The sequence below is a fragment of the Podarcis tiliguerta genome, assembly GCF_965153285.1.
Source record: "Podarcis tiliguerta genome assembly, chromosome: 18".
NCBI classification, from domain to species: domain Eukaryota; kingdom Metazoa; phylum Chordata; class Lepidosauria; order Squamata; family Lacertidae; genus Podarcis; species Podarcis tiliguerta.
The window spans coordinates 7,469,614-7,493,824 of NC_139551.1; the positions used below are offsets into that span (position 1 = coordinate 7,469,614).

The window sequence follows — 24,211 nt, forward strand, 5'->3', positions numbered from 1 at the left end:
ACTTAAATGCCACTGGTTTCAGTTAGTCCACTCCGGGACTGATTGAGTGAAAAAACCACAATGGTATAATCTTATGATCAAAGCCGCCTCTGTTTTTGTACTCAAAATCACCCTACCTGTTAAGTTAACCATTGTTTCCAACACAATAGCTGTATTATGATGTGAATTTCATAGGAAAAAATACAATCTGACAGGAACAAAAGCAGTAAAAAAATAAAATACACACCCCAGAATACTTGGCTGAAGGTTACAAACCAGTCTCTGAAGCCCTGTAAATGATTACAAGAAATTCAGATTACGTTTATATGTCAAATAGGAGTGGCAGGTCCAAGTGAAACATGGCTTAATTGGTGGTATTCACAATCTTTCTTTTGTATTCTCTTTGTGGCAGGTCAGTTCCGTTGCAACATCTAATTCATTGTGTAGTCTCTTGAGAATGTATTTTATGTGAGGAACCCTTTAAATTAGTCTTGGACTTAGACTTGGTACATCCCCCCCCCCATTTTGTCATATTTTTTTCTTGTTGTTTAGCCGTTTAGTTGTGTCCGACTCTTCGTGACCCCCTGGACCAGAGACGCCAGGCACTCCTGTCTTCCACTGCCTCCCGCAGTTGGGTCAAAATCATCCTCTGTCGTCCCCTTCTCCTTGTGCCCTCCATCTTTCCCAACCTCAGGGTCTTTTCCAGGGAGTCTTCTCTTCTCATGAGGTGGCCAAAGTCCTGGAGCCTCAGCTTCAGGATCTGTCCTTCCAGTGAGCACTCAGGGCTGATTTCCTTCAGAATGGAGAGGTTTGATCTTCTTGCAGTCCATGGGACTCTCAAGGGTCTCCTCCAGCACCAGAATTCAAAAGTATCCATTCTTCGGCGATCAGCCTTCTTTATGGTCTAGCTCTCACTTCCATATATCACTACTGGGAAAACCATAGCTTTAACTATGCAGACCTTTGTTGGCAAGGTGATGTCTCTGCTTTTTAAGATGCTGTCTAGGTTTGTCATTGCTTTTCTCCCAAGAAGCAGGCGTCTTTTAATTTCGTGGCTGCTGTCACCATCTGCAGTGATCATGGAGCCCAAGAAAGTAAAATCTCTCACTGCCTCCATTTCTCCCCCTTCTATTTGCCAGGAGGTGATGGGACCAGTGGCCATGATCTTCATTTTTTGGATGTTGAGCTTCAGACCAATCCTTAAAGTTTGTGACTCTGGCCCCTCCCCATTTTCAAGGCCCCTTCCAGCTGAGGGGAGGGGGCGGCTTGCTTCCTGGCCTCTCCTCCCCTCTGGGTTGAAATTGGTGGGGGGCCTGATGCCCTTTCTGATCCATTGGGGGGCTTATAAATGTGACCCTCCCCCATTCTGAAATCACGGAGGTTGTTAAGCGGAGAAAAGAACGGAGGACGGACCTCGCCGGTGGCGCCCTGAATTTTGCTCCTATGTTTTGCTCGCCGACTCTTTGCACGTGTTGCAGGCATGCACGTCTGGAGATCAAAGCCGGACAACGTAGCGTGCAGCGATCCCCTTCGTTTCCTCCTTTCCCCCATTCATAAAGTGCTTGACCAATCAACAAGCGCCCTTCCTGACAGCGCCCTCTTTCCTTTGGCGATCCGACGCGCGGGATCGGGAGAGGTTGCGAAACATCGCCCTCTAGCGACGACTGCGCTGGTACTGCAGCTGCCAAAGCAGGGAAGGGCGAAAGGGCGGAGAAGCCATTGACACGAACGGGCTGCATTTGAGCGACTCTCGATTTAGTAGGAAGCATTAGAAATGCACAATAAATCATTCCAGGGACGGGTTTTGATCCTGCCAAGGCTGCTTTATTCAGGGGAAAGGTGGCCATCCGAGGAGGGGCTTGGGGCTGAGCCTGGCATTGCCCTAATCTCTGAAGCATATGGTCACGTCCCCACCTGCCCTATCGCATAAGGGTCAAGCCCTCCATCCTCACTTTGGAGGGTCGGACACAAACCCATCCAGGAAACAATGTCCTCCCAGTGGTACCTCGGGTTACATACGCTTCAGGTTACAGACTCCGCTAACCCAGAAATAGTGCTTCCGGTTAAGAACTTTGCTTCAGGATGAGAACAGAAATCATGCTCCAGCGGCGCAGTGGCAGCAGGAGGCCCCATGAGCTAAAGTGGTGCTTCAGGTTAAGAACAGACTCAGGTTAAGAACGGACCTCCAGAACGAATTAAGTACTTAACCTGAGGTACCACTGTATTGGAATGCCGAGAAAGACAAAGGGGGGAGGGTACTTGACCTGGTCTGGGGGGTCCGAGATGGCAGGTATTTCCCTTTGTCTTACATTTTTGATCAGTTTTCACCCCAATGCCACACCTGTTCTGTGACATGTTCATGGCATATGTGTGATGCTTCCAACAAGGTGTTTGGGGTAACCTGGAGAAACTTTTAAAAAGGAGGAGCCCCCATTGTTCGGGACTTCTCTCTGCATCTTCTATTTCTGTTATCAGAAAGTTTTCCCCGATGTTGGTTTGGAATCTCCTTTCTTGTACCTAAAAAAGCCAATGCAATTCTGGGCTGCATCAATAGGAGTATAGCATCTAGATCAAGGGAAGTTATAGTGCCACTGTATTCTGCTCTGGTCAGACCTCACCTGGAGTACTGTGTCCAGTTCTGGGCACCACAGTTCAAGAAGGACACTGAGAAACTGGAACGTGTCCAGAGGAGGGCAACCAAAATGGTCCAAGGCCTGGAAACGATGCCTTATGAGGAACGGCTAAGGGAGCTGGGCATGTTTAGCCTGGAGAAGAGGAGGTTAAGGGGGGATATGATAGCCATGTTCAAATATATAAAAGGATGTCACATAGAGGAGGGAGAAAGGTTGTTTTCTGCTGCTCCAGAGAAGCGGACACGGAGCAATGGATCCAAACTACAAGAAAGAAGATTCCACCTAAACATTAGGAAGAACTTCCTGACAGTAAGAGCTGTTTGACAGTGGAATTTGCTGCCAAGGAGTGTGGTGGAGTCTCCTTCTTTGGAGGTCTTTAAGCAGAGGCTTGACAACCATATGTCAGGAGTGCTCTGATGGTGTTTCCTGCTTGGCAGGGGGTTGGACTCGATGGCCCTTGTGGTCTCTTCCAACTCTTCTATGATTCTACCTTTACAATAATGTTCTGAATTTATATGCATACAGTGGTACCTCGGGTTGCAGACGCTTCAGGTTACAGACTCTGCTAACCCAGAAATAGTACCTCGGGTTAAGAACTTTGCTTCAGGATGAGAACAGAAATCATGCTCCAGCAGCGCAGCGGCAGCAGGAGGCCCCATTAGCTAAAGTGCTGCTTCAGGTTAAGAACAGTTTCAGGTTAAGAACAGACCTCCGGAACGAATTAAGTTCTTAACCTGATGTACCAGTGTATATATAAACCAATAGCAAGAGATTCATATGACGTTAAAGAATGAGTTTATCCATCAGGTACCAATCAGAACAAAGTGAATGGTCAGAAATAACGTCTCAACTGCGAAAAGAAGAATGGTTGGTGTAAACCCGAAACCAAGTTAATAATTGCATTTCAGTGGGTCTGCTTTAGGTTTCATTGCAATCAAGGCGGTGAGATAATTAATAATAATAATAATAATAATAATAATAATAATAATGGTTTCCCTGGCCACTCTGGGCGGCTCCCAACAGAATATTAAAAGCACTATAAAAATCACAGCCACAACATGCATTTAAAGCATTTTTGGACCTCTAAATTGCAGGTAAAACAACTGGCGGGTGGCCAACCCCATTTTGGCGACAGCTGTCCAGGGCACAGGAGCCGCGGGACGTCGGGAAAACATGGAAGCCGTTCTAGGTGCCTCCAAGGGAATGAGGAAAAGGACGAGGTCTCTTCGCGACTTCCTTGGCTATGCGGGTTTATTAGTATAATAATTGGTTATTTTTAGTTTATTAGCAGGCCAGGAGGAAGGTTGCGCAGGGCAGCCTGGGAATGGCGAGGGAAAGGCTGTGAGGAAAAGCCTTCTCTGTTTTTCCATTGCTCTGCCCCTCCATCAAGTTTAAATGGAAGAGTCCAAATACATCTAGAGAAAAATAAAATGATAAGAAACAGGATCCTTGTTTGTGAGAAGAAGGGGCAGCAAAGCATGCTGGGAAGAAGGACGTGAGGGAAATGAAACCTAATAGAGGTTAATTTATCCATAAAGCTAATAAGTGAAACCAAAGAAAAGACACCTTGAGATTGATTTATTTGGTTATACACTGGAAAAACCAGTAAATTTCAAATTTATTGATGCTGGGAATCGACCATTGGCCTGACAGAGCTGGCAATGCATGCTGGGAAGTCTGCCCCCCCCAGTGTGGACCGTGCTGGCAGAGGCTGGCGGGAGTCGCAGGGCCTTTTGAAGGTGGCCCCTTCCCCTCCGAGGGCATCTCAAAGCTTGGCTCCATGTCCCTCCTGCCTCTGCCTCCGCCAGGGACACCAGCCGCCTGCAGCCCATCCAGCTGCACTCTGCACGCCCTCAGAGGCTGGAGAGGCTGGCAGGGCCAGGGCCCCCAGGAGGGAGAGGGGCCCCAGGGGGATTTGCACTCTGCACGCCCTCAGAGGCCGGAGAGGCTGGCAGGGCCAGGGCCCCCAGGAGGAAGAGGGGCACCAGGGGGATTTGCACTCTGCACGCCCTCAGAGGCTGGAGAGACTGGCAGGGCCAGGGCCCCCAGGAGGGAGAGGGGCCCCAGGGGGATTTGCACTCTGCACGCCCTCAGAGGCCGGAGAGGCTGGCAGGGGCAGGGCCCCCAGGTGAGCCCGGGAGAGAGAGGGGCCCCTGGGGGGATTTGCACTCTGCACACCCTCAGAGGCTGGGGAGGCTGGCAGGGGCAGGGCCCCCAGGTGAGCCTGGGAGAGAGAGGGGCCCCTGGGGGGATTTGCACTCTGCACACCCTCAGAGGCCGGAGAGGCTGGCAGGGGAAGGGCCCCCAGGTGAGCCCGGGAGAGAGAGGGGCCCCAGGGGAATTTGCACTCTGCACACCCTCAGAGGCCGGACAGGCTGGCAGGGCCAGGGCCCCCAGGTGAGCCTGGGAGAGAGAGGGGCCCCTGGGGGGATTTGCACTCTGCACGCCCTCAGAGGCCGGAGAGGCTGGCAGGGGCAGGGTCCCCAGGTGAGCCCAGGAGAGGGGCCCCTGGGGGGATTTGCACTCTGCACGCCCTCAGAGGCTTCATAGTCTAAGCTCAGGGGGCTCTCTGAGCCGGCATCTCTCTGGGCGGTGAGGGGTTTCTTCCCATTGGTCAACATCCTTCTTAAATTGTGGTGCCCGGAATTGGACACAGTATTCCAGGTGGGGACTGACCAAGGCAGAATGGAGCTCAGTCTTGTAAGCCACTGGTATTAGTAGCAATAAAAGTCACAATAATCACTTTGTTAACAAATATTTATGGTGCTTAACTATGTGTGCATTTCAGTCACTTATTCATTGTTGTGAGTAGTAATTTTAAGTGCATTCTTAATATTACAATCAAGGTGCGATACTTTTAAAATGCATATTTTCTTTAATTATAAACACAGAAATAAATGACGCTCCCAATTCATCGGATGATGACCTGTACCAGGCAGAGGGCCTTCTTGGTGGTGGCGCCCGCCCTGTGGAACGCCCTCCCAGCAGATGTCAAGGAAGTAAACAACTACCTGACTTTTAGAAGACATCTGAAGGTAGCCCTGTTCAGGGAAGTTTTTAATGTTTGATGTATTTATCGTGTTTTTAATATTCTATTGGGAGCCACCCTGAGTGGCTGGGGAACCAAGCCAGATGGGTGGGGTATAAATAAATTGTTGTTGTTGTTACACTAGATTTAATGAACACTCATATCAGAGTGCCCTGGAAATTGATAGCCATATACTAACCTTTTATGCTCTTCCACATCCGTTTAATGCTCCGAAACCCCTCTTTTAGCTTCTTTTAGACTTTTATGTATACTTTGTGTTTTAATATTTTTTAGCTTTACGTTTTACAGATTGGAAATGGCTGTACCCCACCCTACTGATGCTGGTCTACTACCGTAATAAAGATTTGATTGATTGAAATGAAAAATCCTATAGTAATGCTGTGATTGGACACCGAAATAATATAATACAGGGTGATTCATAATGAAATATACAGTTTCCAGATCCTGTAAGACAGGCGCCAACACGGAAAACAGCTGTGAACCGTGAGGTAGATGTACTCATAAAGTGATGGAGGTGATAGCGCGCGTGTCACGTGACTAGTCAGGCGATATGGCTGCGTCTGCAGTGGAGAAGCCGTTTTGTGTTCTTGAATTGAGCAAAATGGAGTTTCTTTTGCAACGGCATTTGCAATTGCGATGTGTGTTGTGTGACAAACGGTGCATACATAGAACATCTGTGACTGCTTCGAAACTACTTTAAACATTCCCCTACAATTCTGTCACAGGTAACATGAGATATATTATATTCTTTTTTATAGTGTGTTGAAACTGTATACAGTGGTGCCTCGCAAGACGAAAAGAATCCGTTCTGCGAGTCTCTTCATCTAGTGGTTTTTTCGTCTTGTGAAGCAACCCCATTAGCGGATTAGCGCTATTAGCGGTTTAGCGGCTATTAAAGGCTTAAAGGATTAGCGGATTAGCTGCTAAAAGGCTATTAGCAGCTTAGTGCCTTAGAAAAAAGGGGGTGGGGAGCGAAAAAAAATCGCAGCAACTTGCAAGACATTTTCATCTTGCGAAGCAAGCCCATAGGAAATTCGTTTTGCAAAGCACCTCCAAAACGGAAAACCCTTTCGTCTAGCGGGTTTTCCGTCTTGCGAGGCATTCGTCTTGCGGGGCACCACTGTACTTCATTATGAATCACGCTGTATATAACATAAAACATAACATAACAACATAACAACATAACAAAACATAATATAATATAATAAACATACATACATCGTACTTTTCTGTGTATAAGACAGGGAAAATGGGACCCCCCATTTTCTTAATATTGAGTCCCCCAAAACACGGGGGCATGTTCTACACGGGAAAATACAGTAATATGTAATATAATATAATATAATATAATATAATATAATAGCTAAAGGTAAAGGGACCCTTGACCATTAGGTCCAGTCGTGAGCGACTCTGGGGTTGCGGCGCTCATCTCACTTTACTGGCCTAGGGAGCCGGCGTACAGCTTCCGGGTCATGTGGCCAGCAGGACTAAGCCGCTTCTGGCAAACCAGAGCAGCGCACGGAAACGCCGTTTACCTTCCCGCTGGAGCGGTACCTATTTATCTACTTGAACTTTGACTTGCTTTTGAACTGCTAGGTTGGTAGGAGCAGGGACCGAGCAACGGGAGCTCACCCCATCTTGGGGATTCAAACCGGCGACCTTCTGATCAGCAAACACTAGGCTCTGTGGTTTAACCCGCAGCGCCACCCACGTCCCAATGTAATAGAATAGAATAAAATAGAGTAGAATAGAATATACATTTCCCCAAATTAATATTTCATTATAATTAATATTAGTAATAATAATGAAATAAGTCAAGCCAGAGGCTCCTCCCAGCTTTGCCTAAACCCCGCCCCACCTCTCCCCGCTTTCCACTGCTGCCTTTCGCGACCGATTGCCTTCCCTAGCTCTACTTGCCCCGCCTCCTTTCACAATGACTCGCCCAGATTGGCGTAGGCGGCCTGCCACTCCCATGAGCGCCAGAGTTCCCTCTCCCCTCTCTTCCCGCCTGCCTCGCCCGCCCCTAACCCTGGCCAGTGCAATAAAATTCATTGGATCCCAGTCAAGGCTTGGCTAAGGTCAGTTGCTACTCGTTGGAATAGGGAGCAGAGCTTACACAATACAGAAATTAAACCAACAGACTATGGAAGAGAACTTAAATGAATTTCTCAGTTTATTGATTTACAAAGCTTAGGAGAATGAAATGATGTGAAGTGAGCTTATGAATGATAGCGCATAAATGTGGGAAATGGAGCATAGAAAAGTGAATACATAGAACTGGCATAACCAAACAGTATTGTGGAATATTAGAATTGATATGGTTAATAGGTAATCATGACAAAGCAAACAGACGCAAAAACCTTTTAAATCTTTTTAAAATCATTAAAAGATAATAGTTTACAAACTAAGGGCAGTAGACCAGGACGCAAAGCAAGGTAGCGAAACATTTCCTCCCATCTTACGGTTCATGTGAACAGGACTGCATAAAAGTTGGGCTAAGAATGAACATAATCTCTTTCAGAGGTGGAGAAGGAGCAACATGGATGAGCAGGTGTGTTTCCTTTATGCACTTCTGGACATCAGGAAAATGGAATGTTTTAAGAATCAGATGTCCCCTTAATTTCTGGTTGTCAGGTGCTCCTTTGTGTTCAGATCAGGCCTCAGCACAATAATGTAGCACTTGGGAAGGAAGATGCAGCCCAGAAGCCCAGCACTGGAGGCCAACATAGAGAAGATCTGCACGGCCACCATGTATTTGCCCTTGGTGCTCAGGTAGGTGGGCACAAAAGACACCCAAACACTGCAGAAGACCAGCATGCTGAAGGTGATCAGCTTGGCTTCGTTGAAGGAGCCGGGCAGCTTCCTGGCTAGGAAAGCCACCGTGAAGCAGGTGGCAGCCAAGAAGCCCATGTAGCCGAGGGCAACGTAAAACATGAACACAGATCCTTCGTTGCATTGCAGGATGATCTTTCCCAGCTGGGAGCGCATGTCGGGCTCTGGGAATGGGGGAGAAGAGCCCAGCCAGATGGTGCAGATGAGAACTTGCCCCCCAGAACAGGAGATGACAATGGAGTTGGCCAGATTCTTGCCCAGCCATCTCCTCACCCTGTTCCCGGGCTTTGTGGCCAGGAAGGCCAGCACTACCGTGATGGTCTTTGCCAAGACAGAAGAAACAGCAACTGAGAAGATGATGCTGAAGGCCGTTTGTCGGAGAAGGCAGGTCTCTTTCCTTGGGCGCCCGATGAAGAGGAAGGAGGACAGAAAGGAAAGCAGGAAGGAGACGAGCAGGATGTAGGAGAGGTCCCGGTTGTTGGCTTTGACTATGGGAGTTTCCTTGTATTTAATGAAGATTCCCAACACAATGCCTGCTGTTAAGGACAAGAAGAGGGCAACGGAAGCTAAAAACATTCCTAAATATTCTCCATAAGTCAGGAAGGTGGTAATCTTGGGGACACATTGATCTCTGTCCTTGTTTGGATACTGATCTTCTGGGCATTTTGTGCAATGTTCTGCATCTGAGGAAGAGAAAAAGAGTGGCTGCAACATCACTTACATCCCTAATGATCTGAACTCGATTACATTTTGCAGAAATCCTAGAGATTTCTTCCTTATGATCATTCCATTCAACTCTCTTCCAGGATGTAATGAAGGTGATTGTAAAGAAGTTGAGGAAGGAGCCACATTCCCCAATGTCTGCAGAAATCTCACAAAAAGTGTTTGAGACTGGATTACTGCCCTGTGTTTACTCTCTCCAGAAATACCTTCCCCCTTGGAGTCACCCACCTTCCTGGGCGGAGAAGGTCCCTTCCGCACACCGAGCACAAGCATAGCAGCAAATGGGCTTTCCTTCTAGAACCACCTTGGCATATCCAGGTCGACATCTTTCTGTACACCTGGAACGAGGCACGGCCTAACCAGAAAGACAAGAAGGTGCAAGAAAGAGGAACAGTTAGGAGTATTTGTGGGTATGTAATTCACTCATAGGGACGCTGGTGGCGCTGTGGGTTAAACCACAGAGCCTAGGACTTGCTGATCAGAAGGTCGGCGGTTTGAATCCCCACGACGGGGTGAGCTCCCTGGTCTTCCCAACCTAGCATTTTGAAAGCCCGTCAAAGTGCAAGGAGATAAATAGGTACTGCTCCGTGGGGAAGGTAAGCGGCGTTTCCGTGCGCTGCTCTGGTTCACCAGTCATGCTGCCCACATGACCCATAAGCTGTACGCCGGGTCCCTCGGTCAATAAAGCGAGATGAGCACCGCAACCCCAGAGTCGGCCACGACTGGACCGAGTGGTACCGTTAAATGTAAAGGGACTCCTGACCATTAGGTCCAGTCGTGAGCAACTCTGGGGTTGCGGCGTTCATCTCGCTTTACTGGCCGAGGGAGTCGGCGTACAGCTTTTGGGTCATGTGGCCAGCAGGACTAAGCTGCTTTTGGTGAACCAGAGCAGCGCACGGAAGTGCCGTTTACCTTCCCGCTGGAGCGGTACGTATTTATATACTTGCAGTTCGACGGGGTTTTGAAATGCTAGGTTGGCAGGAGCAGGGACCGAGCAATGGCACCTCACCCCGTCGTGGGGATTAGAACCGCCGACCTTCTGATCAGCAAGTCCTAGGCTCTGTGGTTTAACCCACAGCGCCACCCGTGTCCCATTACCTTTACCTTAATTCACACATAGAGTGAATTCAAACGGATCTCTGGACTGCAGCCTTTGACCCCTCATCAGGGTCCTTTCAACCTCCCACTGACTATTGGGGTGACCAGAATATCTTGTTCTTCAAAATTCGTTCAGGACAACTGAGGTTTGCGCCACAGAACTCTCTTTCCTCTTCTCCGTTTACCTGCTTCCCTGCTTAATAAATCTTCAAAGAAAATGGCAATGGAGTCTGAAATGTGATTTCCCCAAATTTCAGGATTCGGATAATCTCTCAACCGCTAATTAAGACACATCTAATATGACTTTCCCAAATATTGGTTTCCCTCACTCTATTCTTGAGGCAAGCAAGGTTTCCTCTTGTCGCTGATGTATTTCCCTAGTTATTTCTAGTTCATGTGCCATTCCTTAACATTAACCTTATCTTACAATAGGGTTTATTTGTTTTTAACTTCTCATCCTTCACCAACAGCTGTGCACTTCTCAATTCCTGCACATACAATAGTTTAACATTTGCAACATCTACAAGTGAGCTTACTACAAAAATTAAAAAATCCACAATAAATCAGTAATTATCATTTCTAAAATAAATTACTTTACATCTTTCTGCATGTATGAAAGCCTAATAGTTCACTTCTACTAGGGGCTTTCCCTTTTCTTCTTATCTACGTAGTCCATTCGGTTAAAGATTCTGTCCAGAATTCTTAAATTCTCAGTCTGGCTTGGAAATAGATGGTGTCTTCTCTGAGTACCTCTGGGCTCTATCCTTTCTGTGAGCACCCCAAATTCCCCTCCTATCTCAGCTGCTGTGGAAAGAAGGAGTGGTGGTTGCAGCTGTTATTGGACGGTCAAAACACCATTGATCAACCCGATTCCGTGGTTGTTTAAGGAAAAACATATTCAGGATCTCCTAGCCTCCCCTCTCTGTGATTCCCCTTACCTTGTTGAATTTCTTGGGCCACTCAATGGCTTCTGGGTTAATGGTGAACTTTATGCCAGCAGACGTCTCTCTCCTTATATTCCCAATTTTCACAAGGTCACGAGACTTATTGGGAGACATCACCCAGTTCAAAATATCGAAGTCCGCTGGTAGCTCCCAGTTCTCATCCAAGCACAGCCTGCCCCTGGAAGTATTCAGACACCGGATTTCTCTCAAGAAAGGGTGAAGCTGGAATGGCAGGGGAAAACACCAGCATTAAGAAAACGGGAAGCCAAGATGGATATCTCAATCCTACTCACTTCAACCTCTTATGATTTGGGGCTGCGTGTATCTCATGTAGACTGGAATTCCTATTCAGCCATTTCTATTACTACAGACCCTGCAAGTGCCCCAATTTTCCAGGGATGTCCCTGAATTAGAGACAGTTTTTCATTTGATCCCGGAATTTCCCACTTTTCCTTAGAATGTTCCTATTTTCATTGGAGAAATGTTGGCAGATGTGGAGTTATCCAACCCACAAAGCGTCCACTCCTATATTGAAGATTTTTAATTTTTTTATATTTTAGTATGTTGGGAGCTGAAAAAGGTGCTGGAACTCACCATGAACACCTCCCACTGAGAATGGCAATGGCACCCACCTGAGAGGTGCCAAAACTGAGTTCCAGCGAGTTCCCCCCTGAAAAAAGCCCTGGGTATAAACTGTAAGAATATCATTATAGAATGGGCTGTCTCTATTTTCATTGCAAAAATGTTTGGCCGTATGCTACTATTACTAATACTATGATATTTTACAGGTTTATCCGCAGTCAAGATCAGCATCTGTGTGGACTGCAGGTTGCAAAAAGGGGAAAGAAATACCTGCCACGGCTGTAGCCTTTGGGGTCCCCATTGCTCTCCTTCCTCCACCATCAGCCTCCTCTGGGATCTAGATGAAAGCGAAGCATGCAAGGCCTGAGCCACAGCCTGAACATTGATGTAAGTGCCATAGCTGTCTATAGTCAGGGCTCTCTCACGCTCCTCTTGGGGCAATAGCTGCAGTTTCTCCTCCTCTCTGCATCTTATCCTTCCTTTCACGGACAACTGATGCTTTGAATATGAACACTGAAATGCTTGATTGAAATAATCCAGAAGATTGGTCTGCAATTTGTCACCTTTGCCGGTCCTTATTCTGGTCTGAATTGCAAAGGACAGAGAACCATGGAGGTGCTGGAATAAATTTGGAGGGAGGTAAAAGCCAAATCTGATTTCTAGCAAAGCTGTTGTGATCCAGACTTTTGCCCCTATTTCCTTCTCATAGAAATGGTTTATTGCGATGAGTACTATTATAGCCAGTGCATTGGTTAAATGGGAAACAAATACCCCAGCTTGTCTCCATGTGAAAAAAGGTTCCGCAAGCCTGAAAAATTGATCCATATCACTTTCTGGTATTCTTTTTGATAAAGCAATGCAGATCCCTTTGCTGAGCATCAGAGGTTTCATAGCGCTCACAAATCTTTCTCCACTGTCATTGTCTGGAGTGAAGAGGCCAATCCACGTCCATCCAAAATACAGGAGCAATTCAACAATCCCCTGGTACTGACTTTCCTCTTTGGGAGTCATCCGGTAGACAAAAGGGAACAGGGTTTTACCTTCGAGAACCTGGGCAGTGAAGCCATAACTGATCTAGCCAGGAAAGCAAAAGATCAGCTATTTATTTTACTTTCAGCATAACAGATATATAATTATCTGAAACGACTGATATCTATCTAAATCTCTGCTGGCTGAGGCTGATGGGAGTTTTAGTCGGAAACATCTGGAGGTGTCAAGTTGGTGAAGGCTCAGTTTTGAAAAAGGGATGTTGGAGCCATAACTCAGGATTTTCCCAATTAAAAAAATCCCTGCTTGACCTATCCAAAGAGAAAGTAGAATTTTATGCAGTTGAAATTCTATGTCCTTCCATGCTCTCCCACTACTTACCTGTGGGATTTTGTAGATGCCTGACAAGGCTGAAATCACTCTTGAGATGACAGTATTGCCTCCTTCAAGAACAGCCAGCAGGTGATTCTGTTCTCCACAGTGATAATTGGGAATATTGCATCCACTGCCTGCAAGCAGCTCTAGCATGGCGTCCGAAGTCATCCTTGCATCGAAATAGTTCTCATAGAGGCTGTAGCCCAGGGTGATGTTGGGTAAGAGCCTGAGATCCTGGTTGATCTCTTGGATGGTGAACACGAAAGACAACACGTGCCAGAAGTACCTAGTTTCCTCCCTGCAATAAATGAATTCTTTAAAAAGATTGAAACTGATATTCATATGAATGGGAGGGAGGAAGCATTATATGATCTACAAAGATTAGTATTTATTCATCCTTTTGCATTAATATCAAACCTTTTCCTGTCTAGCATAGAACAAAAATTTGGAGATCTCTGCTCCATGACCGGAGCTTTGATGCAAACAGCACACAGAGCTGTTCAGCAGTGGAAGAGACTCCCTCCGAAGGTGACCATGTGTCATGGATGCATCAGGTGAGATTCCCCCGGGTTCCTTCCATCTCTGCAATCTATGATTCTATTATATAGTGGTTCTATGAGTAAGAAATGAAGGCGCCCCTCAAAATGTGTGCTATACTGGGACGTTGCTGCAAGGGCTGCTTTTGCTGCAGTGGTCTTTGGCTTCTTCCAAGGGGCTAGACTATAGGTAGATAAGAGACAAATTTTATTGAAGGAGGGTAAGCACAAAATACCTCAGTCCCCTTTTACTTAGAAATGAGGCCTGGTGGCTTTCAGGTTTGAGTGTGTGGTAAAATCTATAATTTTGCCCATGTTTGGATCAGTGACTCCACCAATGAGGACACACCCTGGTCTGTATTATTTTATATAATCATTTTATTTGAAGCATATCGTTCCTGCTTTCACCCATAAAAATCCACCCATTTTCAGGAGTTTCTTAAAACGCTTGTAATTATTTTTAAAAAGACAGTGACAGAAAGGAAAAAGTGCTGAGATTGGAGGTGGAAACCTTTAATGTAGCCCATGGTGGGCTGTAGGTCTCCTGTGGTATTGTGTGAAGAGAACTGTGCTAAGGTTGTTCACAAATGATCCAAATAGAATAAACATAAAATAATTTTGGCAGCTTGGAAATTGCTTCGGTTTCATGCCTCCCTCTGGGATAGGAAACAGGGACCTATGGATTCCACGTGAAGAAATATCAAGCATCTCACTACTTAGAAATGAGGCCAGTTGTGTATGTGAAAAAAGGAATAATTCCTTTTCACATTTTAGAGACCTGACTCCACGAACAAGGAAGTCTCCTGATTCATATTATTTACTCATCATTTCAATTAAAGTACATCTTTTCTGCTCTTCAGCCACCAAACGTCACCCAGAGGATCTTAAATTCCATTTGTAAAACTGTAGCATTCCCTAACGACAGTTTCTTAATTGTCCAAATGGAATAATATTGAATAAAACCCAGGAGACTTGGAAATTGCCTGAGTTTCATGGAGGTGGGAAAATTCAGTGCATCCTTTTGACTCCTGACCAGATTCATTGGCCTGCTTGCATTCTACTAAAAGCAACACAGAATCAAAGGTAGGAGAGTGTTTCACTAAGGAAGACCCAGAGAACATTGAAATAGGAGAGGTTTGTGTGGAATCTTTTAGTGGACCCCCCAGCTCCCATCAGCCCAGCCAGCAAGACCAAAGGTCAAGGCAGGGTAGTCCTGCAACATCAGCCCTTGGCTCCCCAGCCCTGAGAAAGGGGCTCTTTCCTTGATAAATAGGAATCACTAGAAAGACTTGAAGACCGTGAAACTGTGAAGTATATACCTGTCATTTCTGGCAAAGGGTGTCTGAGAAAAGACATACGGAGTTTCCTCATAAATGTGTTTTGGAGATATAATCCCACTGATGAGAAAGTGTCCAGGTCGGTAGTAATTGCGAGCATCCGTTTGATCCCTGACCAGATTCAAGGGGCATTTCGCCTTGTGGTTCCCGCAGACTCCAAAGGGCATCATGAGCAGCAGAAGCTGCAACAGAAGGAACAGGGATCTCATTCTGGCTCTGCCTCCTCCTCCTCTTACTGCCAAGGAGGCAAAGCAGAAGAACCCGAAGACTCTTGCAAGGCCAGACTGGGTGGGCTTTCCCTATCTGGGTGGTTTTCAACTCTACCTTCGGAACTAGGAAGCACAAGGCAGGCACACCCCTCTGTCACCAGCTCTGCATCTTGACTCAGTCTGTCTCCAACACAGGAAATATTCTCGGCACCAACTTTTTCTTTCCCAGACACAGCGCAATTAAGATTGTCATGTTGCTTTTCGTGGCTCATGCAATCTCCCGAAATATCTCCTGAGCTTTCAGAAGATGAAATGACTATAATTTTGATTATTCCAAGTGGAATAAGTTTCATCACTAAAACTTTCTGGAGTCTTGAATGGCTCAAGCGGCAGGTGCAGAGCTGGAGAAAAACATGCTTGATTCTAGCCGATCCCTTCTGATGAAACTGGTGGAATATGATGAAATGTATAAACTCAGAGGACAAAATGATGGATGGTTTTTTTACAATCTTTATTTACTCATTAAAAAATACACAAATCAAACATATTGTTCCTTAATGAAATAAACACTTTACACAAAAAGAAAATAGAAAAGGGGGAAAAGGAGAGAAAGAATATCGAGAAATAGAAAAAATAGAAAGAAAGTTAAATGAAGAATCTTTATCAAATACATACAGTTTTTAAATAATAATAATAATAATAATAATAATAATAATAATAAAAATTTTATTTATACCCCGCCCTCCCCGGCCAAAGCTGGGCTCAGGGCGGCTAACAACAATCAAAATAATCCAACATTCTAAAAACCTTTCATTATAAAAATTAATTAAAATCAAATTGATGGCAACCATTAAGCGAGATTCTGTGCAGATTGCCAGAGGAGGGGGTCAGGCTGCGCCCTGATCAAAGGCCTGGTGGAACAGCTCTGTCTTACAGGCCCTGCGGAAAGATGTCAAGTCCCGCAGGGCCCTAGTCTCTTGTGACAGAGCGTTCCACCAGATTGGAGCCACAGCCGAGAAAGCCCTGGCTCTAGTTGAGGCCAGCCTAACCTCTCTGAGGCCTGGGATCTTCAGGATGTTTTTATTTGCAGACCGTAGGTTTCTCTGTGGGGCATATCAGGAGAGGCGGTCCCGTAGGTACGAGGGTCCTAGGCCGTATAGGGCTTTAAAGGTTAAAACCAGAACTTTAAACCTGATCCTGTACTCCACCGGGAGCCAGTGCAGCTGGTATAGTACCGGATGAATGTGATCTCGCAGCGACGACCCCATAAGGAGTCTTGCTGCGGCATTCTGCACCCGCTGGAGTTTCTGGGTCAGCCTCAAGGGCAGCCCCACGTAGAGCGAGTTACAATAATCCAGTCTGGAGGTGACCGTCGCATGGATCACAGTGGCTAGGTCAGGGCGAGAGAGATAAGGAGCCAACTGCTTAGCTTGGCAGAGATGAAAAAATGCCGCCTTTGTTATAGCTGTAATCTGCACCTCCATAGAGAGGGAGGTATCGAAGATTACACCCAAACTCTTAATGGACGATGCTGGCACTAGTTGCGCCCCCGCAAGAGATGGGAGTTGCCCCCTCAATCCCATATCGCCCCGTCCCAGCCAGAGGACCTCTGTCTTCTAAGGATTTAACTTCAACCGGCTCCCACGTAACCATCCAGCCACAGCTTCCAGACATCTGGTCAGTGTGTCTGGGGCCGAGTCAGGATGGCCATCCATCAACAGATAGAGTTGGGTGTCATTGGCATACTGATGGCAACCCAGCCCAAAACTCTGGACAAGCTGGGCGAGGGGGCGCATAAATATGTTACAAACCATCAGCGACATTACTATAAACATATATTTCCATCAAGAAGTCCTTTTATCTTCACCTTATCAATTTCTCCTTGCTACTCTTACTTTTCTTATTTATGTCTAATCTCTGGTTTTATTCCCTGATTTGTTAATGACTTCCTTCCACCTCTATACGGTTCCTAATTCCTCATTTCTTAAAATTTCTGTGTCTGTTCTTATTCTACAAAAGACCATTCTCTTAACTCTCTGGAATTTAATCTATGCTCCACCAAGAGTAATCATGGGAAACATATTTCATCATGCAATTTTAATAAACATCCCATTCTTTTTCCTGAATGATTTCTTATTGATTCTCTTAATTTGGCTAATTCCAGATATAAGTTTCATCACACTAACTTTCTGGATTCTAGACTGGCTCAAGCAGCAGGTGCAGAGCGGGAGAAAAACATGATGGACAGAAGTCAAGGGGTGTTTTTGGGAATTGGAAGTTTGATTTGAACTTTGCTTACAAGGACCAAGGAAGAGACTTGAAGCTGGATCCGACCATGGACTCTCCTTCCTTGGAGGTTTTGAAGCAGAGGTCGGACAGTCTTCTTTGGGGGGGGGTGGAGCGTGTTATTGGGTTGGTGTTTTTATTTTGATTATATATATTGTGGTTTTATATTTTGATTTTGTTCTGTGAACAACCCTGAGGCCTCTGGGATAGGGCAGTATATAGATTCAAGAAATGAAGAAATAAAAATCAATCAATGGAGAATGCGGAGAAATACCATCCTCATTACTGTGAACGGGACACATGGTGGTGGGATCTTGTTTCCTAGAGGCTGCTAGAGACAGAGACTGGTGGAGCCTGCGATGGGGAGGGTTTTCTCAAGCCCATCCTCAGGCCACTTTGGGTGGACCTGGGCTGCTTGATTCCTGCCGCTCCCTTCTGGTTCTCCCCCTGAAGGGAAGAAGCGCCTTGGTGGCTTCAAAGCCACTTCAAGTGAATTTCCACCCCATCTTTGAAAGGCTTCTCCAACAGAGGGGAGCTCTCAGGGGTTGGTGGAGGGGAGAAAGGTTGCTCTGAACTTTCGACTCTCCCTTCCCCTTCGACATGTTCTGCGGAAGGAGAGCTTCTGTTGCACATGGAGCCAACTTGCTCCTCGTCTTTGAGCAGAAACATCTCTACTCATAAGTAAATTGTCTGTGCAGAAGCCAGGCTAGCATTCTAGCAGCTTTATTATTCTTTACGAATTTATTTATTAATATTTTTTTACTTTCTTACTTAATTATTTAATCTTTCATAAAATCCATGCACTGTTTTGGCCAATCACCCCTAGAGCGCTTTACGTCAAGATAAGTCAGGATGATCATAACAAAGTTTACAGTCTTACTTTAGAACATTCCAAAAGTTAAAATAATAAAACAGAATCAAATTACCTTAACTTCCTAAGAATCTGGGTGGATGCTTTCTTTATTACATTAAAAAAATAAATAAAAAAGTATTAAGTCTCCACAGATATTCCAATCTCTTGTCTTTGTATACAGTTTAAAAAAAAACAAACAAAACCCCCCACAAAATTTCTTCTTGACTCCCCACCCCCCTTCTCTATGTATGTTTTTATTACTTCTTTTTGTCAGATGTTTTAAAAAACATGTTTTTATTATCAAAGCCCCAATGTTGTATTTCAGTCATCCGCTGCTTATATTTCAAATCCTGCCTTTGACTTCATGTATGGATGATAGTTTGACAAATAAGATATCAATGGTCTCCATTCTTCCTGAAAAGATTCATCCTCATGTCCTCTTAGTTTAGCAGGTAATTTCACCATTTCAGCATATTCCCCCAGTTTCATAAACGAATCCTCCCTCTTTCCACTTCTGTGCATATAAAGTTCTAGCTGCTGTGGTTGCATACATAAATAACCCAGTCAGCTTTTTTGGGACCTTAATTATTAAATTTATATAGGAGCCTTCATTGGATTGCTACAGGATGAATTGCTATAAGAATAAGTGTTTAGTAAGCTTTCCACTAGTCCGGAGAGATGAAAGTCTAAGTAGGATGCAATCTTAGCTAATGAATCTAAATGCTTTACCAGTGGCTGTTCTGTCAATTATTTTTACTTGCCCATCTGATCTTGGTTTTGCTCTATAAATGGGGACCTGAATGGGAGGAACCTGAGTTGGAGGAGGAGGCCTCTCGCTCTTCCTTCCTGACTGAGCATAAGATGCCTCCTCTTAAAAAGTTTGGCAGGCAGGGAATACAACTATGGCATCATCTCATTGATTCCCTCCAATGCTAAACTTGTTGCTGGCTCACTCGTAATCTGGTGATCCACTCAACATCAGTGCACAATGTGTCATATCCTGGACAACGCAATAAAATCCATTCTACTCCAGTCAAGGCTTGGCTAAGGTCAGTTGCTACTCTTTGGAACAGGGAGCAGAGCTTGCACAATACAGAAATTAAACCAGGAGACTACGGAAGAGAACTTAAATGAATTTCTCAATTTATTAATATACAATGTTTAGGAGAATGAAATGATGTGAAGTGAACTTCTGAATGATTCAGCATACCGGTAGAAAATGGAGCACAGGTATTTGAATATCTAGAAATGACATAACTAGAAAGTATTGTTGAATATCAGAATAGATATGCTTAATAGCAAAAAAAAAAAAAAAAGACTAAAAAACCTAACTCCTATCTCCCTCTAGACTATCTTGTTGTGAGATAAATATAAGTTCCCAAAACACAAAATTATTAAAAGATAACAGTTTACAAACTAAGGGCAGTAGACCAGGACTCATTGTAATCCTTGGCAAAGCAAGGTAGCAAAACATTTCCTCCCATCTTCCTGTTCATGTGAACAGGACTACATAAAAGTTGGGCTAAGAATGAACATAATCTCTTTCAGAGGTGGAGAAGGAGCAACATGGATGAGCAGGTGTGTTTCCTTTATGCACTTCTGGACATCAGGAACATGGAATGTTTTAAGAATCAGATGTCCCCTTAATTTCTGGTTGTCAGGTGCTCCTTTGTGTTCAGATCAGGCCTCAGCACAATAATGTAGCACTTGGGAAGGAAGATGCAGCCCAGAAGCCCAGCACTGGAGGCCAACATAGAGAAGATCTGCACGGCCACCATGTACTTGCCCTTGGTGCTCAGGTAGGTGGGCACAAAAGACACCCAAACACTGCAGAAGACCAGCATGCTGAAGGTGATCAGCTTGGCTTCGTTGAAGGAGCCAGGCAGCTTCCTGGCTAGGAAAGCCACCGTGAAGCAGGTGGCAGCCAAGAAGCCCATGTAGCCGAGGGCAACGTAAAACATGGACACAGATCCTTCGTTGCATTGCAGGATGATCTCTCCCAGCTGGGAGTGCATGTCCGGCTCTGGGAATGGGGGAGAAGAGCCCAGCCAGATGGTGCAGATGAGAACTTGCCCCCCAGAACAGGAGATGACAATGGAGTTGGCCAGACTCTTGCCCAGCCATCTCCTCACTCTGTTCCCGGGCTTTGTGGCCAGGAAGGCCAGCACCACCGTGATGGTCTTTGCCAAGACAGAAGAAACAGCAACTGAGAAGATGATGCTGAAGGCCGTTTGTCGGAGAAGGCAGGTCTCTTTCCTTGGGCACCCGATGAAGAGCAAGGAGGACAAAAAGGAAAGCAGGAGGGAGACGAGCAGGATGTAGGAGAGGTCCCGGTTGTTGGCTTTGACTATGGGAGTTTCCTTGTATTTAATGAAGATTCCCAACACAATGCCTGCTGTTAAGGACAAGAAGAGGGCAACGGAAGCTAAAACCATTCCCAAATATTCTCCATAAGTCAGGAAGGTGGTAATCTTGGGGACACATTGATCTCTGTCCTTGTTTGAATGGTGATCTTCTGGGCATTTGGTGCAATGTTCTGCATCTGAGGAAGAGAAAAAGAGTGGCTGCAACATCACTTACATCCCTAATGATCTGAACTCGATTACATTTTGAAAAACTCTGTGGTGGACCTCAGGAAAAAAGAATGTTATAATAGGTAAAGCAACATTGTGATCTAGGATAAACTGAGTAGCAATGAGCACTCCACTTCTGTTAACTGCATTTTTTTTGGATCCTGCCTAATCCTGAAGAAACAGCTCTTTAACTCGACATTTTAAATGCAGTTTTCTGTTGCTTCCATGCAATGTTCATAGTAGTGAGATCAAAACAGTCCATTGATTATATTGTAATAATTTTCATCTGAAGTATTCTTTATATTTTTTGTGCTTTTGCTATTAAAAATTTGCTGGTTTGCATCACCTGTCCATTATTTTTTTATAAATATCAAAATTATTTCCTTTTTGGTGTGACTTGGTATATAACATAAAAAAAGGACTGTTTGTGGGCATTCCTCTCACAGCTGCCCACTTTCCACCCCAGAAATTTCTTCCTTATGGCCACTCCTTTCAACGCCCTTCCAGGATGTAATAAAGTTGATTAATCCTATGGATGTCGAGGAAGGAGCCACATTCCCCAATGTCTGCAGAAATCTCACAAAAAGTGTTTGAGACTGGATTTCTGCCCTGTGGTTACTCTCTCCAAAATACCTTCCACCTTGGCGTCACCCACCTTCCTGGGCGGAGAAGGTCCCTTCCGCACACCGAGCGCAAGCATAGCAACAAACGGGCTTTCCTTCCAGAACCACCCTGGCATATCCAGGTCGACATTTTTCTGTACACCTGGAAAGAGGTACAGTCTAACCAGAAAGACAAGAAGGTGCAACAAAGAGGAACAATTAGGAGTATTTGTGGGTATGTAATTCACTCATAGAGTGAATTCAAATGGATCTCTGGACTGCAGCCTTTGACCCCTCATCAGGGTCCTTTCAACCCCCCACTGACTATTGGGGTGACCAGAATATCTTGTTCTTCATAAGTTGATCAGGACAACTGAGGTTTGCACCACAGAACTCTCTTTCCTCTTCTCCGTTTACCTGCTTCCCTGCTTAATAAATCTTCAAAGAAAATGGCAATGGAGTCTGAAAGGTGATTTCCCCAAATTTCAGGATTCTGATAACCTCTCAACCGCTTATTAAGACACATTTAATATGACTTTTCCAAATATTGGTTTCCCTCACTCTGTTTTTGAGGCATGCAAGGTTTCCTCTTGTTGCTGATGTATTTCCCTAGTTATTTCTAGTTCATGTGCCATTGCTTAACATTAACCTTACTTTACAATGGTTTTTTTTTTTAAACTTCGCATCCTTCACCAACAGCTGTGCACTTCTCAATTCCTGCACATACAATAGTTTAACATTTGCAACATCTACAAGTGAGCTTACTACACAAATTAAAAAATCCACAATAACTCAGTAATTATCATTTCTAAAATAAATTACTTTCCATCTTTCTGCATGTATGAAAGCCCAATAGTTCACTTTAACTAGGGGCTTTCCCTTTTCTTCTTATCTACGTAGTCCATTCGGTTAAAGATTCTGTCCAGAATCCTTAAATTCTCAGTCTGGCTCGGAAATAGATGGTGTCTTCTCTGAGTACCTATGGGCTCTATCCTTTCTGTGAGCACCACAAATTCCCCTCCTATCTCAGCTGCTGTGGAAAGAAGGAGTGGTGGTTGCAGCTGTTATTGACGGTCAAGACACCATTGGGCAAACTGATATGGTCATTTTTCAGTGGTTGTTTAAGGAAAAACATATTCAGGATCTCCTAGCCTCCCCTCTCTGTGATTCCCCTTACCTTGTTGAATTTCTTGTTCCACTCAATGGCTTCTGGGTTAATGGTGAACTTTATGCCAGCAGACGTCTCTCTCCTTATATTCCCAATTTTCACAAGGTCACGAGACTTATTGGGAGACATCACCCAGTTCACAATATCGAAGTCCGCTGGCAGCTCCCAGTTCTCATCCAAGCACAGCCTGCCCCTGGAAGTATTCAGACACCGGATTTCTCTTAAGAAAGGGTGAAGCTGGAATGGCAGGGGAAAACAGCAGCATTAAGAAAACGGGAAGCCAAGATGGATATCTCAGTCCTACTCACTTCAACCTCTTGTGATTTCGGGCTGCGTGTATCTCATGTAGACTGGAATTCCTATTCAGCCATTTCTATTACTACAGACCCTGCAAGTGCTCCAATTTTCCAGGGATGTCCCTGAATTAGAGACAGTTTTTCATTTGATCCTGGAATTTCCCAACTTTGCTTAGAATGTCCCTATTTTCAATGGAGAAATGTTGGCAGATGTGGAGTTATCCAACCCACAAGGCATCCAATCCTATATCGGGAATTTTTATTATGTTTAATATTTTAGTATGAATTTCTTTATGTTGGGAGCTGCCCAGAGTGCTGAGGCAACCCAAAAAGACGTGTGGGGTATAAACAGTGCTATTTCTTGTCTGCGTTTTTTTCAGTTGATTTAGAAAGCCACTCCCGACATAGAGAGGGGGTGGGGTTGCGGGCTCACGCCCACGTCTGCACCATCGCGGGGCTACGCAGCCCCGCGGGATTCCCCGGGATTCCCCTTCATTTGAATAGGTTTCCCCCCAGCCAGCCAATCGGCTGGCTCAGGGGGCGGTCCTTAGCCCCATAAAAGGACGGGGCAGCCCCTGGCTCGCCCCTTTTTCTCTCCCGCAGCAGCAGCCTTAAAAAAAAAAAAAAAAAAAAAAAAAAAAAAAAAAAGGGCCCCAACATTGAGAAGAAACCCCACGAGGTAGCTAAGGCGGGTAGGGTGGATCCTAAGCGTCGCAAGCAATGTTGGGATTATAACAAGGGCACATGTCAGCGCACCGCCTGTAAGTACTTGCATGAGTGCGAAAAATGCCTGGGCGGTCACCCAGCCTCTTCCTGCTATAAAAACAGACAGCAGCCCTTTCGTGGCGGTAGGGGGCACCCTCAGCAGGGAAATCAGGGTGCCCCCGCCAATGCCCCAAACACCTCCCGTGGCGGAGCTGGGACCCGTTACTGAGGTTTCCCAGAATCTGTCACAATGGCCTTCAGCGATTAACCCTTCTTTGACCCTGGCCCCCTCTCCGATTAAACTGCAGGCGTTAAGACCCCTTTTAAATCATTACCCAGACAAGCAAGCGGCCCTCTTATTGGAGAACGGTTTCTCCCAGGGCTTCAGAATTCCGGTGGCCTTCGCCCCCAACTCCAACTGCCCTCCGAATCAAAAGTCAGTGC

General features: G+C 45.4%; 2 protein-coding genes and 2 long non-coding RNA genes across 6 annotated transcripts; 1 reads left to right on the plus strand and 3 right to left on the minus strand.

The window, feature by feature from the left end:
* The first annotated feature begins 3,128 nt into the window (after positions 1–3,128).
* LOC310668631 lies at positions 3,129–6,026 on the plus strand. Of its 3 annotated transcripts, XR_014506727.1 has the most exons (3): positions 3,129–5,312; positions 5,504–5,647; positions 5,950–6,026. It is a non-coding gene; the product is annotated as an uncharacterized lncRNA (long non-coding RNA). The 3 variants fall into 3 exon arrangements; XR_014506726.1 differs by having other exon boundaries at positions 5,504–6,026; XR_014506728.1 differs by having other exon boundaries at positions 3,129–5,099; positions 5,504–6,026.
* On the minus strand, positions 5,830–6,810 carry LOC310668687. The gene is made up of 2 exons (XR_014506795.1): positions 6,780–6,810; positions 5,830–6,429 (listed from the first exon to the last, which is right to left on the minus strand). It is a non-coding gene; the product is annotated as an uncharacterized lncRNA (long non-coding RNA).
* A 1,467-nt stretch (positions 6,811–8,277) lies between these two features.
* LOC310668618 (vomeronasal type-2 receptor 26-like) lies at positions 8,278–15,939 on the minus strand (the record flags this gene model as incomplete). Its single annotated transcript, XM_083422030.1, has 6 exons — positions 15,058–15,939; positions 13,209–13,500; positions 12,111–12,914; positions 11,253–11,480; positions 9,445–9,571; positions 8,278–9,176 (listed from the first exon to the last, which is right to left on the minus strand). The coding sequence occupies exons 1-6, from the start codon at positions 15,282–15,284 to the stop codon at positions 8,278–8,280; spliced, it is 2,577 nt and encodes an 858-aa protein (XP_083278156.1). The 5' UTR covers positions 15,285–15,939.
* Positions 15,940–19,746: 3,807 nt separating this feature from the next.
* LOC310668258 (vomeronasal type-2 receptor 26-like) lies at positions 19,747–23,512 on the minus strand (the record flags this gene model as incomplete). The annotated part of the gene is made up of 4 exons (XM_083421282.1): positions 19,747–20,965; positions 21,652–21,778; positions 22,776–22,959; positions 23,496–23,512. The coding sequence occupies 4 exons, from the start codon at positions 23,510–23,512 to the stop codon at positions 20,067–20,069; spliced, it is 1,227 nt and encodes a 408-aa protein (XP_083277408.1). The 3' UTR covers positions 19,747–20,066.
* Between the last annotated feature and the right edge of the window lie 699 nt (positions 23,513–24,211).